This window comes from Oryza glaberrima, chromosome 7, assembly GCF_000147395.1.
Source record: "Oryza glaberrima chromosome 7, OglaRS2, whole genome shotgun sequence".
NCBI lineage: Eukaryota > Viridiplantae > Streptophyta > Magnoliopsida > Poales > Poaceae > Oryza > Oryza glaberrima.
Genome location: NC_068332.1, coordinates 1,734,495 through 1,749,158, shown reverse-complemented (window position 1 = coordinate 1,749,158; position 14,664 = coordinate 1,734,495). Strand labels below are relative to the sequence as shown.

General features: G+C 51.5%; 1 protein-coding gene across 1 annotated transcript; it reads right to left on the bottom strand.

Annotated features, from left to right (window-relative positions):
* Positions 1–7,954: 7,954 nt before the first annotated feature.
* LOC127780824 (L-type lectin-domain containing receptor kinase SIT2-like) lies at positions 7,955–10,430 on the bottom strand. The gene has a single exon (XM_052307797.1). It carries the CDS (start codon positions 10,421–10,423, stop codon positions 8,363–8,365), a length of 2,061 nt encoding a protein of 686 aa, XP_052163757.1. The 5' UTR covers positions 10,424–10,430; the 3' UTR covers positions 7,955–8,362.
* Positions 10,431–14,664: the final 4,234 nt, after the last annotated feature.

The following is a 14,664-nucleotide window of genomic DNA, read 5'->3' as shown; positions in this document are numbered from 1 at the left end:
CTTCTTGAAGGCATCGTATTTGGAAATCCCCTACTGTGATCCTCGGGTGGCCTCTTCTCCTCGTTATTGTTGTGCCCTCTACCTGTTTGTGCCCCGACTTCCTTTGTGTCCTCCCTTCACCTATCCTCGACGCCTTTGGTCCCCTTCACTTGTCTTTCATCTACCAGTGTTAGTGTTCCTCCTAGTTCCTTGGTTAGAGTCATTTTGATTATTGTAACTTGCCTTGCTTTGACCACCTTCACCTCGATTCACCATATACCACGAGCATGCAGTCTCCCCTTTCCTCTGATTTCTTCCATTTTGGTATGCTCATATGATTGATAGTTTGGGGCTGCAAGTTGGTTAGAAATATTGGCTTTCTCGGTGATCCTATGACTCAACCATCATGGATGATGTTTCCTCCACCTATGCGATTGCTGCCTCTTGCCTTATCTCTTTTGCCTTGCTCCTTGTTCTCTTTTCATCTTCTTTGCTTGGGTGTCCTTGTCCACAATGTTCAGCGACCCTCTCTCCTTTGGGGCTTCCTTCCCCCATGGGGCGTTGGGGGTCATTGAATTAATTGGCAATTTGCAAATGCCGGATTGAAATCGATTTGATGTGGGCGGCCTTTACCGCAACCTCAATTGCTCTCCCTCCTCTGGGGCTTCCTTACCCCAAAGGGCATTGGTGGGCATTGACCAATATCTGCAACACGATGAAATCGGTTTTTGATGGCTTGATGCGGGTGATCTTCGACATCCACAACCTCTAAACTCCGGAAGCTGAGCTGGCTTGTGCGTGGCAGAGGGCCTTCCGACAACTCAACTCCCGGTGCTTGAAGGTTGCGTGTAGAGTAGTTGTTGCCAGGCTAGGGAGCTGGCTTTAGCTCAGATTAGGAGTGTGGTTTTGTAATTTTGTTGGTGAAGAACATCAAGCACGTCCTCTCTCTCTCTTAGTCCTGTTAGTGTGGCTCGGGAGCCCTTTGGGGTGGTTGTGTTTCTCTTCCTTGTTTTCCCTGTATTTTTTTCTCATATCCTCCAGGGCTTCTGCGCTTTGCGTAACTGAAGCTTTGCTCTATGTAAGACCGTTTGAAGTAATATATTCAGGTGGGCATTTCGCACCCCGGTGACATGATCTAAAAAAACCCAAAATTTGGTAAGATTCTTTAGTGAATTCGGTTAACGAAAGAGCACAATCAGCCGATGGAAAGCTTTTACAGATGACTCCGAGTTCATAGAGGAATCATGAAGACCACGACATGGCAGCTTAATTTATCAATCAAATAAGCAAGTTTGTACCGGACAGGGAATAAGTTCACTTTAAGTCTCTCAATTTGTCACCGAATCCGAAATTCATCCCTAGACCACAAAACTGGATACAACGCATTCCCTAACTTACAAAACGGTGCAAACGAGGTGCCCGTTTTTGGCTGACAAGGTGCCTACGTGGTTCCTTTGACGAGGTCTTCGTCCCATGTAGCATTGACGTGGCGCTTACGTGGCAATTTGATACCTAAAAAATTATTAAAACCGTGGGACCCACATGTCAGCTATATACGAAATAATAAAACAATGGTGGGCCAATGTAGACCCACATGTCATCCTTACTCCTCCCTCTTCTCTCTATCCCCTCTTTCTCTCCCGTGCACTTCAGAAGGGCGGGAGTGGTGGCGGCGGCACAGAGGGGAGCTACAGTACGCGGAGCAGAGGGACGGCGGGTGGTGGGCGATGGCTGAGCTCCTCGCCCTCTCCACCTCCTACTCCTCCCTCTTCTCTCTATCCTCTCTCTCTCTCCCCTGCACCGCAAGAAGAAGGCAGAGTGGTGGCAGGCAGTGCAGAGGTGCGGCGAGCGGAGCGGCAGTGGGTGGTGCAGAGTGGCGGTAGAGCTCCTAGAAGCTGTCCGCCGCTTGGGCCGCCGGGCATGGGAGCTTGGACAATGACGCTCCTTAGCCTTTGTGGGCCCCCTCGGCCAACCCCAACCCTGTCGGTGACGCCAAGGTGGCTGACCACCGCAGCACCGTCCTCATGACGGCCACGGTCTCCCCGCCTCACCGACGTCGCCGCGCCCACCGTTGGTTCGCTCTGCCATTCTCCTGGCCGCTGACTCGCCGCCTACTTAGCGGTAGTAGAAATATGAAGGGGCATTATAGTAAAAAAGGTACAGAGGGGTATAATCTTCATTTAGCAGTGACTAAACCTTTTTTTCTTTTTTTTTTGATTTTTCGATGGAATATGAGCGATGCCAACGCAATGGATGATCACATATTGACAAAGTTACCCCTAATCACTATATTAGTAAATTACTAATTTATCCTTAATAACGAACGGTTCAGATCCATTTATACTACAAGTAGCAGAGAGTACTGAACCATTGCTCTTCCAATTAACGGAGTACTTCCTCCGTTTCACAATGTAAGTCATTCTAGCATTTTCCACATTCATATTGATGTTGATGAATCTAGATAAATATATATGTCTAGATTCATCAACATCAATATGAATGTGGGAAATGCTAGAATGACTTACATTGTGAAACGGAGGGAGTAGTAGTTAAGTTTTCTTCTTTCTTTGTGTTCAAATGCTTAACGTTACTGGTTTCCTATAGAAGTGAATATTACAAGCATGTACATATGCTTGAGAACCAGGTTGAGAGAGCGTGGTGACTGGAGAGTCGATGTCGTCCAGATTTCAGTCCCCTCAAGTATTGCAAAGGGCACCTGCTGGTACAGTGATATATACGTGCCATCTACATTGTTGTTTGGACACGGATTCTATATAGTACTACCCTCCAGAAGTGGGGAATCCTCCCGGCCGGGCGCGGGCGCCCATGCCTCGGACGCCTAGGCTGCTGCTGCCCAAGCCCCACCATGCGCACCCGCACGCCGCCGTGTGTCTCTACCATAACGCGCCCCGTTGCAACAGTTACCCGAATATAACAGAAACGCCCTATTAAAGGGGATCCGTTTCTTTTTTTTTCCATCAACAATGTTTCAGCTAGTGTACTCGTAATGTTTACACTAGGTATAGATCAAATAATGTTGCATTGAATTGAAACATTCTTTTATAACAAATCACTCACATATTACGGAAACCTTCTATTAACGGAATCCGTTTCATTTTTTGTTCTACCAAAATGTTTCATCTAGCGTACTCATAATGTTTCGCTATGTATGGATCAAATGTTGCAGTGAATTGAAACAATTTTTCGCTATTCGCTGAAACATTATTTTTATATAAAGTGAAACAACGCTCGATTTTTTGGGAAACCGTTGTTTCATACATTGTAGCAAAATGTTTCACAAGATGATTTGGTTGTGTTTCAGGTTTTTAAACGATTGAAATATTTTGTACCTATTTAGTGAAACAATTCCAATCTCCTTGGTGAAACAACGCCCGATTTTTGACAAAAAAAAAAATTCGGGCGCCCAATTTGTAGGTGGCCCCTCCAGAAGTGGTAGTGGCAAAACCGGTGGATGTTCAACGTATCCGATTCTACGTGTCAGCGGTAGCTACTATATATGTGCATTACCGCAAATAACTATGGAAAAAAACAAATTATCCATCCATCGTAGTCCCTTTCAAGGGGAAAAACTATTGTAGCTCTCTGAATTCGGTTCTACGTACTCAGCTCTCCAGAGACAAACAAGAGCTTCTTGTGCTTGGGCTTTCTGTAAAGCTCTTGCAGCCCATCAACCATGCACTACTCGAAATCTCCAATACCGTATACGGCCGTACCCACTGGCTACAAATGCAACTTCATGCTTATTTCTCACTCACTGGCATCTTCAAGTATTTGTATGCACAAAGAAAGCATCATTCGTTCTAAAAATGTTTAAATAACAACATATATGATCACATAAGTAATGTATATATATACTTCTAGCTAGCAAGTTGAGTAGTTTACCATGTATTATCAATCGCCATCACATACCCTCCCCTTCATGCCACAGCTAGCTATCACTGTAACGCTCCGCTTTTCGTGAGGCGTTAAAAACTAATTCGGCAAAATCCTAATTGCGAAAATTTCCGTTCTTTGTGTGCGAGTCTAAGTTGTGCCAAGGATCTCAATTCAAATCCATCCTTGATCCCTCTCATCGACATCAAAAATCAATCGTTGATTGTCTCGTCTCTCTCTACCTATCTACTTATCCATCGACAATCCATCTATTGATCTACCTATCTGTCTATCTATCTACCCATGGCATTCTACCGCTGTCTTTCTGGCTCCATTTTTTAATAACGTTTCCCCTTTTGAATCCCTCTCGAATACACCTTCAAGCCCCAAATACAAGTCTATCTGAGAATATCAAGTCCCCATATTAATCCCTTGTTGACTCCTCCCTCTCATCCAAATTTCTATCCCAATTCAAGTCTTCGAATTCAAATCCAGAAAGTCAATCCCTTCCTTTGAATCCTTGCCAAATATTCGCCCGACTCCAAAGATATCCAAAGTTCCATTTTGAATTCAAATTCCAAATCCAAACCTCTCCAAATCAATTTCTCTGTCAAAGTCTATTTTGCTTCCCTCGGATTCTTGTGGGCCGTTTTCTCCTCGGCCTATCCCCTCTCGGCCGCTCCTCTCCCTCCCCTCGCTCGTGCGTTGCACGCGCCCCAGCCGAGCCGAGAGACCGCTCTCTCTCTCTCTGTTTTCTCTCCCTCCGGCGCCGATCTCCTGCCCGTGCCATTTGTTTTCGCCGCGCCGTTGCTTCGCGCGCGTGCGCACGCGTTCGCGGCCGTCGTCAGCCGCCCGTGCCCGCTCTGCAGCCCATGCTCCCGCCTCCTCTCCTCCCAAAAATGGAAGGAGCAGGGCTCCCTTTCCTCCTCCTCCTTTAGCTTTTTCCCTCGCGGGTAAGCCCGTCTTGCTCTCCCCCTTGTCCTGGTGCGCGAGCGGACACAGAGCCTCTGACGCCGCCGCAGCGCCTCGCCGCCCCCACCTTGACCACGCCAAGCCGCGCCAGCCCGCGAATTTTGGCCCCGCGCGCGCGCCTGCCTGCGCCGCCCGTGCGGCGCCTGCGCCCCACTGCTTTGCCGCGCCCGTGGCCGCGCTGCCGCTCGGCCCTGCGAGCCAGCGCGCGTGCCCGTACCGCGCCGCTCGCGTCCGTCCAAAATCGGGAGGCAGCGCCTCTCGCTCCCATCTCTCTCCCTCCCCAAATCAGCATGGCGCAAGCCCTTCTGCTCCCATCTCTCTCCCTCCCCAAATCGGCATGGCGCAAGCCCTTCTTTCTCCCCCTCCGTTTCCCGCTTTCCTCTCCTAGACCGATGCCCCGCCCTCCCTCTGCTCCTCCGCTCGGTTCCAGCGCCATGGACACATAGGAGCAGCCGCGCCAGCCGTTGCCGCGTTTAACCACACCCGTGAGCCCCTATCCCTTCCTCTTGAAGCTCCCTCTCACCCTAGTGCCGCCCCAAGGTCGGTTTCCTCTCCTCCCAAACCGACATAGTCGCCCTATAAAGCCAAAGCACCTCCCATCGCTCCCTCCCCCTGTTTCGCTCGACTCCACCGCGCCATTGCCGCTCCCGTGCCCTGTTCGCCATCGCCGTTCGTCGTCGCGCGTGTTGGAGGAGCCGGCACGAGCGAGGACGCGTGACGTGGACTCCGGGCTCCCGCTTCATCCTCTTCCTCGGCACGAGGCCGAAACGATCACGTTTCGCACCGTCGGCTCTCGTCACTACGCCCCTTCACCCGCACGGTAGTGCATCTCCGTTCTCCCTCCTCGCTCCTCCTCCTCCCCTTAGATTTGGGTAGTAGCTCGAGTAACCTCCCCGTAGCTGGTAGGCGCCGCCCCAAGCCTCGCCGTCGCTCCCAGTAGGCTCGCCGCCGTCGCCGTCCTAGTACGGTAGCCGCCTCTCGTTGCCGGCCTCCCTCGCTGTAGCTCAGCCCAATCCGACGCGAGGAATTGACTCCGGTGACCACGTAGATGCTCCAGTCCAGAGGAATCAAACCCTCGTCGTTTCGCCGTCGTTTCCCCCTTTTCTCGCCGCCGGTTGCCGCCGCCGCAATCCGCCGCCGTCGAACTCCCTCCGGCGAATCCGAGCCGTTGGCTCGTCTTCTCTCATCCCGTGCTACCTCCCGGTGTGCTCTCTTTCGCCTGCATCGCCATGGATCACCCCACCGCTCGCCGCCGCCATCCGCCGTCCGTTCCAGCCGGCATCGTCGTCATCCTCTCGCCGGCCCACGTGGCTGCCACGAAGGCGCCACGTCGGCGCCAGCTCGGTCGGACCGGGTCAAGCCGACCCCGGCCCGCCGCTCCCCTCCGCCCCGCTCATGCGCGCGGTCCACCGCGAGCCGTGAGGCCGCGCGTGGGCCCGCCGCATCCGCGTCCACCGCGAGCCGCGCGTGCACCGCGCCTCCCCCCCAAACCCTAGCGCGCCCCACGCGCGCCCCACGTGCACCCCACTCACGATGAGCCGAGCCGCCGATAAGTGGGTCCTACCCGTGACCACGCGAGGAGGACCCGGCCCACCGGCTCCCCCCTCTCTCTCCCCACACACCCTTGGGCCGCCTCCTCGGGCCGGCCGGCCCATTTAGCTCAACCGAGCCGCCCCTTCTCTCGGGCCGCGCCCTAGCCGCCCAAGGGAAGTCTAATCTCCCTCCCTCCCTCTTTTCTTTCCAAAAGGGTTTAAATAAATCCTTTTCCCTTTAGACCAAAAATCCAATAATCTTAGAAATTCAATATCTCCTCAACCGTACATCCGTTTGACTCCGTTCAACTTCCAAAAATTCTCAAATCTCGAGATCTACCTAATGGCACGCTTAGAGGTCAATAATAGGGCTTTATTTTCACTGTTTGTTGAGTTGTCCCGTTTCGCGTGTAGTTTCGGAGCCCGAAGACCCGCAGTGCGAGGATTTCGAGGATCAAGCTCAAGATCTCGAGCAAGGCAAGTCACCTTTGATCATCTTGCACCTATAATTTAAATCTAAGTATTTCTTTTCCACAAATATTGCATGAATAGGATTAACACGAGTAATTCGGCCGCGGCTTGCGAGATAGCCTGCCAGCCCCCAATCCTAATTGCTGCAATTACCCTCCTTGAATTATTGAACACTTAAACCTTCTTTGTCAACTGTTGTGCTTCGATGCGCGGCCTTCGGGTACGTGCATCGGAACACCTCCCCTCAAATTTAAAATATCCAACGATGGATAAAACTTGGGGCTTTACAATAGACTTGAGAAACCCGACACTTGGGTCGGTGCTTGCGAACTAAATGAATTTCCAAAACCGCAGACCAGGGAATGTACCGAGAGTACGGTTTCCCGCTCTTGCACTTAAGGACCGTTTTCCTTAGAATTTCATCCGAACATAAGACAAGTGCGACCACATGGGTGAAATGGGACACCCCTGGCTGAGTAATTAGCTAATCGGGGAAACCATGATGCCAAGAGACATGTGGATTCAACGGGGTGGTGTCGGGGAGAACCCCCGGGCTTCCTGGCACAGTATGGTCTGGGACCTAACCTATTGTTGGTTTGGGACCCCTCTTGTTGGCATATGGTAAACCTGTGTCGGTTTTCGAAATGTCTTGTCATGAAAGCCTCAAGGTCTCCAGACGTGGCCATTCTGCATGGGCTGGGTGATCCCGGTTAGTAATGTCGTGTGGGTAAAGTGTACCCCCTCTGCAAAGGTTATTAAACTGTTCGAACAGCCGTGCCCATGGTCATGGGCGGATGTGAGGTGATTCCTAGCGTAGTTTTGTTTGACTACTGCTTTGTGAAATTGCTGTTGTGGAATGGGATCGATGTTTGGAAAAATCTGCGGCTGATGGGATCAGCCAGGCCCGGGTGGCCGTTTGAAAGCTGGTGGCCAGGTGCCAACCTTGATCTATTCAAAGACTGATACATTGCACATACTCCGACCGGACGAGACGCACTGTCTCATCCGTGTCGTTTGAGAAGCACTCACTTAATTGTTTCGAAAAGGAGTTTAACTAAAATCAATTATAAAAACAACAGCCTTTCCCCCGAAGCCTGCATTAAACACTTAATTCCCATGACTTGCTGAGTACTCCTGTACTCACCCTTGCTCTATATAAATAATCCCCCCCAGTTGCTGAAGAAGATGAAGTGGATCCCGCTGATGACGAGTTCTTCCAGGAGCAAGTCGGCTACGATGAGTTTTAGGGTTTCGGTCTAGTTCCCAAGTCGCACCTGTGATTAGTGGTCCAAGTCTTGGCTTCCGCTTTCCCTTTTGTAATGCAGTTGTAAGCTCGGGATCTGTCCGCAGCCCAACATGACTGTACCCCTACTCTGTAATAAAGAGACTATTGTTGATGTGATATTCTGTCTTCCTGTGATACCAGCACTGTTTCCTGGGACTGGTATTGATTAACAGGTTAATTTGGAGCGTCACGGGCTAGTTCCGCTCGGGGCTAGTTCGGGGCGTGACAATCACCTTCCTCCAGAGAGTCCTGACATGAATATTGTGCCATGGCTCACCATCGATGACGATGGGTACGACATCATGTACGAGTCGAACCCTTCATTTGGCATCATGGCTTGCATACCGAAACTTAGGTTTGCCGGTATCAGCTCTGGCATCTTCATGTCTCTGTCGAGGTATTGCATGGCTTGGCTCATGCTAGGCCTTGCTTGAGGAACTGGGTGTGAGAATAGCAGCCCTAGCTTCAGCACCATGCATGCCTCGACGGTGTCAAACTCGCCTTGTAACCTTGTGTCTATTGCCTTCGTTAGTAACCCCTTGTGCCAATGCTCGAGCACCCGGTCAACTAGCATTACCCGGTTATCTTGCCTGTTATGCTCCACAGGTCTTCGTCCACAAGTGACCTCTAGAAGGAACGTGCCAAATGCAAATACGTCGGTAAGAGGGGATGCCCTACCTGTGCGCGCTAACTCAGGTGCTAGGTAGCCCATTGTACCAACGACATGTGTGGTCTGTGGATCGACACCATGGTCATACAACTTCGCTAGGCCGAAATCTCCTAGTCGTCCATTCATATCACTATCAAGGAGCACATTACTTGCCTTGATATCTCTGCGGACGACGACTTGATCCCACTCCTCATGAAGGTAAAGCACTCCTGATGCTATTCCCTTGATGATATGAAACCTGTGAGCCCAATCTAAGGTGTTTTTATCTTCTTGTCCATGCAGATACTTGTCAAGGCTACCATTTGGCATGTATTCATAAACCCAAAGAAGTTCACCTTTACGTCGACAGTATCCAAGTAGCTGCACTAGGTTACGATGCCTGAGACGGCCGATGCTAACAACCTCTGCAATGAACTCCTTGATACCCTGCCTCGATTCATGAGATATCCTTTTCACTGCAACCTCCATCTTGGAAGATTTTAGCAGCCCTCTATACACACTCCCAAACTCCCCTGAACCAAGTAGGTACTTGTTCTTGAAACCTTGTGTCGCATCGAACAAATCCTTGTAAGAGAATCTACGTGGACCAAACTCGACCTCCCAATCTTCCCGCAGCTCAGCGTATCTCGACCGCCTTCGCAACAAGTGAAGAACGATCACACCAATAACAAGAACGAACATCGCGGTGGCTATTGGCAGGGTGACCTCCATTACTTTGGATGAACTCTTTGGGCCTTCTCTTGGTAGCTTTGGCAGCTTGCTTATGTCGATGGCCGGAGCAGCTCCATTCATGGCAAAGCTCCAGCCAAGCACATAGTACTGTGAGTCAATGTCTCCTGATGATGATGAGAAGCCAACATATGCAGAATCAGTTAAAACTGTAGATAGATTGTAGATCACTGAGCCAAGGGGCTTTTTGGGTTTTGATATCTCAAGCGGAGCAACAGTCACGTCTATCCGTGTGGTTTCTTGGTCGTAATCGATCCAGATTCTCATCGGCTCATGGCTGTTCAATGTCAAGTTCTTGAGGTTATTACCGTTGTCGCCGTCGTCGTAGTAGCCAGTGGGGTAGGATCCCACGGAGCGGATGCTATTGATGTCGACACCGATGTGGTTGTTGTTGATGTCCATGAAGTCGGTGTTCTGGATGGTGTCGAGCTCGACGGCGAAGAGGTGGTTGGCCATGTCGCCGTCGGTCTTGTTGCTGAAGAGGCCCAGGTAGCTCCTCGGCGCTGCGGCGGAGAGGTTGTTGGTCGGGGAGACGAAGAAGGCCATGCCATGGGAGCTCAGGTTGGGGTAGATGGAGAGGATGGCGAAGACGAAGGAGACGGAGAAGGAGCGCACGTCGTTGCCATTGCCACTACCACCACCACCGGTGACCGGAAGGTCGCGGAAGTGTAAAGGATCAGGGTGGAATGCATGGGCTTTGAGCGCGCCGGTGCCATTGGTGAGCTGGAGGAGGCCGGCCGGAGTGACCGTGGCTACGCCGTCAAGGGTGAGGTTGGCGCCGGCGAACCCGGTGTAGATGAACTGGCCATTATTGGTGGTAGCAGCGGTAGAATTCATTACAAGGATGCTGAGGCTAAGAAGTAGAAGCAGCAAGGATATTGTGTTGTTCATGGCTGGGTCGTCGCCGGGAAGAAGACGATGGATGGGAGCTACGAATTGAATGATGATCAGTCATCAGACAAAGCTTTAGAGAGTGCAGAGATGATGGCTCCTAGCTATAGTTGCATATCTGCATGTGGTGTCATCACTGTCTTTTGTCTGTGGAGAATTTATTGGATTGGAGAAATTTTTGTCTTGGTGGGCAGGGAACGGTGAAGGTAGACACACCACGATCATTATCTGTAGAATGGACAGAGATAACTAGTGGGCGCTGTGTCGTTGTCCACTCTTGACCGGCCTGGTTGTAGAACTTGGTCAGCCGGCACAGTGGTACTGCGTAGTACTGGCCTTGGGGTGAAAGTGAAAATGATATCACAAAGAAAATTATAACTACTACTACATAACACTTCATACGTACCGGTTGAGATCTCTTATAGGTACCGGTTTCTCAACCGGTACCAAAATAGGGGCACCCACTAGCAAAAAACAATTTTTCCAGATGGGTCAAAAGTGGTTTTCGCATGTCGACCTCCAGCCTGTCTCTATAGATGGCCATGTGGGCCGCCAGGCACGGCACGGCCCAGGCCCGGCCGTGCCTGGGCCGAGGCTTGTCGAGCCGGCACGGCCCGACCGACGCACCGAGCCGTGACGTGCCAGCCCACGTGCCGCACTCACGGCCCAGGCACGGTCCAACACGCCTCGGGCCGTGCCGGGCCGGCCCGAAGGCACGATGGGCCATCGTGCTTTTCCTCAGAATAAGTCTAATTTTCCTCCCTCCTATTGGGCTGTGACATATATATATATATAGCTAAAAAAAGTCTATTTTACCTCCCTCTTCTTTGGGCTGTGGTATATAAATAGCTAAAAATAAGTCTATTTAAAGTCCCTATTCTTTGGACAATGACATTTATATGTCTATTTTTAGTCCCTATACTTTGTGTGCCGGGCCTGGCCTGCCGACCCATCGTGCTGGGCCAGCCCAGCGTGCCGGTGGGGAGGCCCAGGCACGGCCCGGCGGTTGGGCCGGGCCGGCACGGGCCCGACCAAAGTTGGGCCATGCCATGCTTGGGCCGGGCCAAAAAGCCGTGCCGTGGGCCGGGTATTCGGGCCTCGGGCCTTATGGCCATCTATACCTGTCTCCACGGAAGGGTCTACGAAAATCCAATTTTTCCATGCGGATGGTTATATCGACTACATGCAAAAACAGAAATACAAAAAAAATAAAGATTGTGAAAAATAAAAAATCGAAACACTAGTTGCGTCGCCGCTGCCGCAGCTCGTCGTCGTCGTCGCTGTCGCCCCTCCCTATGGTCTCCACTGCCCCTCCGCCAGATCGGCGTGGGGGAGAGCAGGGGACGGGCGCCGTCGCCGGGGGAGCGCGGGGCCGCCCTGCCGCCGCCCACCACCGCTCCCGGCCAGGGGCGGATCCAACGTGGGTGTAGGGGGGGACTCGAGTCCCCCCTACACCCACAAAACCTATAGATACCCCCCGGAGTACCCCCTTCAATTTTTTCATCATGAATGATAAACTAGAGGTCCCTGGATGGCTGGAGGTTGAAGAAACTGTGTAATTGAGCCCCCCAATTTTTTGTTCCTGGATCCGCCCCTGCTCCCGGCCGTGTCGCCGCCGCTGCCTCAGAATCGAGGGTCTCCGCCATTGGATCTGGTCGGGAGAGGGGCGCCGCTGTCGGATCCGAGCAGGCGAGGGGCGCCGCAACCTAGGGATCACGGGGCCGCGCTGCTGCCGCCCGCCGCCGCTCCCGGCCACCCTGCTGCCGCCTGCTGCCGCTCCCGGCCGTCGCACGCCACCCGCCCCGGCCGGCACGTACAACTGAGAGAGGAGAGGAGGTGAGAGGAATGAGAGGTGAGGAGAGGATAAGGATGAAATAATGAGTGGAAGTCAGAGATGGAGAGAGAATGAGGATGAAAAATTTTGAAGTGTTGGGAGGGAAGGGAGGAGGTAACTCAGACTTTAGGCGGATCCTTAAGAGGCTTGCCTGCGACTATATATTCTTGCATGCGGCTCATTAAGTGGTTCGCCTGCAAAAAAAGGCTTATTTTTGCATGCAGACCCTTAAAAGGCCCGCCTGCAAAAATCGAATTTTACGTGCAGTCCTCTTATGGAGCCGTATGCGAGAATAGAGGTCGATTTTTGTAGATGCGACCAGGTACAGTCCGTCGGCAACCTAAAGAGGGTCTCGTCCAGAAAAATTATTTCTGTAGTAGTGACCTTTACCCATCTGCGTATGTGCGGGTTCCAAAACCGGCACTTATAGAGATGATAGGTGCTAGTTCTACAAACAGAACTGGCACCAATAATCTTTGAAAAAAATAAAAAAAAATGATTGTATGTAAACCGGATCCGATTCCCAGCCCCATCTACATTGCAAATCATAAAAACACAAGATCATATGCACACAACAACAACAAAGAAGCAAATCACAGACCAAGAAGACAACAAGTACATCATAGATCAGTTACATTTTCCACCATGGCCGATCATTACATGTTCAACATATTGGACTCACCATCCTAGTGGATCTGTTGCCGCCGTTGTCGATTCCCCGAACTGTCGTTGCTCATCTCCTTCGAGCCATCGCCGCCACTACCACCATCATCTCCATCCAGCCTCCGAGTGTGTGCGATGTGATCCACGATGGTGAGATCGGAGGCAGCTGGATCTAGCGAGCCCCGATCTCAAGGAGCCCGAATCTGGTGGCCCCCGACCTCCAGCGCGTTTAGGGAGAGATAGCTCAGAGGTGGTGAGAAAATGGCGAGGACGAAAGGATGCAGCTGGGAGAGGAGGAGGAGGAGGGGCGGCACACAGAGAGGGATGGGGAGGGGTGGCGGACACAGATAAAGGAGGAGGAGGGGCGGCGGATGGAGAAGGAGGAGGAGGGGTAGAGAGATACGTGAGTTAGTGAGAGAGAGGATAAGGCACACTCCTCCCCTCGCTAAAATATGTCCCTTCCACATCCTCTAGCTTGGGTCAGATAGATTAAAAAACCGACACATATAATATATTTTATGGAAAATTGGTTTGGTGCCCCTGAAAGTTTGCAAGTTTAAAAATATACCATTGAAAACCCTTGATATATTTTAATACCATCAAAAGTTATATTTGTCTTCCGTTACTATGTTTTTTTATGTATATTTTTCATTTGTTTTCTGCCAAATAATAAAGAGAAATTAAAGGACGGATTTGCCCTTATCCTCCTGAACTGGATTGATGCGTCCATATTTGGTCGTCGCCACCGCCACCCAATCCTGATCGAGTCGCCGACTTGCGCTGCCAGCTATAGATGGCCATTTGGCCCGAGGCCCGAGGCCCGAGGCCCAGCCCAATACATGCCATTTTGGACCGGCCCAAGCACGACACTGCCCGGCTCGAGGTCGTGCCCGTGCCGGCCTGGCCCAACAGCCGGGCCATGCTTGGGCTGCACCCTCGGCACGGTGGGCCGGCCCAGCACGGCACGATAGAATAAAAAAAAAGTAGAGGATCTAAAATAGACTTAATTAACCAAATCAGACAAGGCCCAAAGAAGAGAAGTATAATATAGACTTATTTTCCAGCCATATGGACACTGCCCACAGAGTTGAGGGACGAAATATAGACTTATTCTGTGAAGAAGCACGATGGATCGTCGTGCCTTCGGGTCAGCCCGGTACGGCCCGAGTCATCTTGGGCTATGCCTAGGCCGTGTGTGCGGCTCATAGGCTGGCACGGCATAGCCCGGTGTGTAGGTCGGGCCATGTCGGCCCGACTAACCTTGGGCCAGGCAACGGCCGTGCCATGCCAGGCGCCCATATGGTCATCTATACTGCCAGCAGCCTGCAGCCGTCCGCAATCTCCTCGATCTCCACCAGCCAGCGCTAGCTAGCGGTGAAGTAGCCGAAATCCGCAGGCAGGCGTCGAGCTCGAGTGATGGCCGGAGAGCACGGTCTTGCAATCAGCAACTACGACGATAGTGGTGATGGTTAGGACTCATTTGTCCTGATCAAGGCAGCAATTCTTGGCAGATTAATTTGGTGCAGAACAACGACGGCAACAATTAAATTTTTTTTCCAATTTCTCATTCTTGGCCTGGTGCATCAAATTGGTGAAGAGATCTGCTTAATTTCCGTGCCACCCTGCAGCCTGAGAATCGTCAGCACCGCCGAGCGAAACTGCGAAACCTTCTAGCAAAGTCGCAGATACGTCCATGTTATGAAAATAGATGCACAACGGAGACATGAATTTTATGTGGAAAACC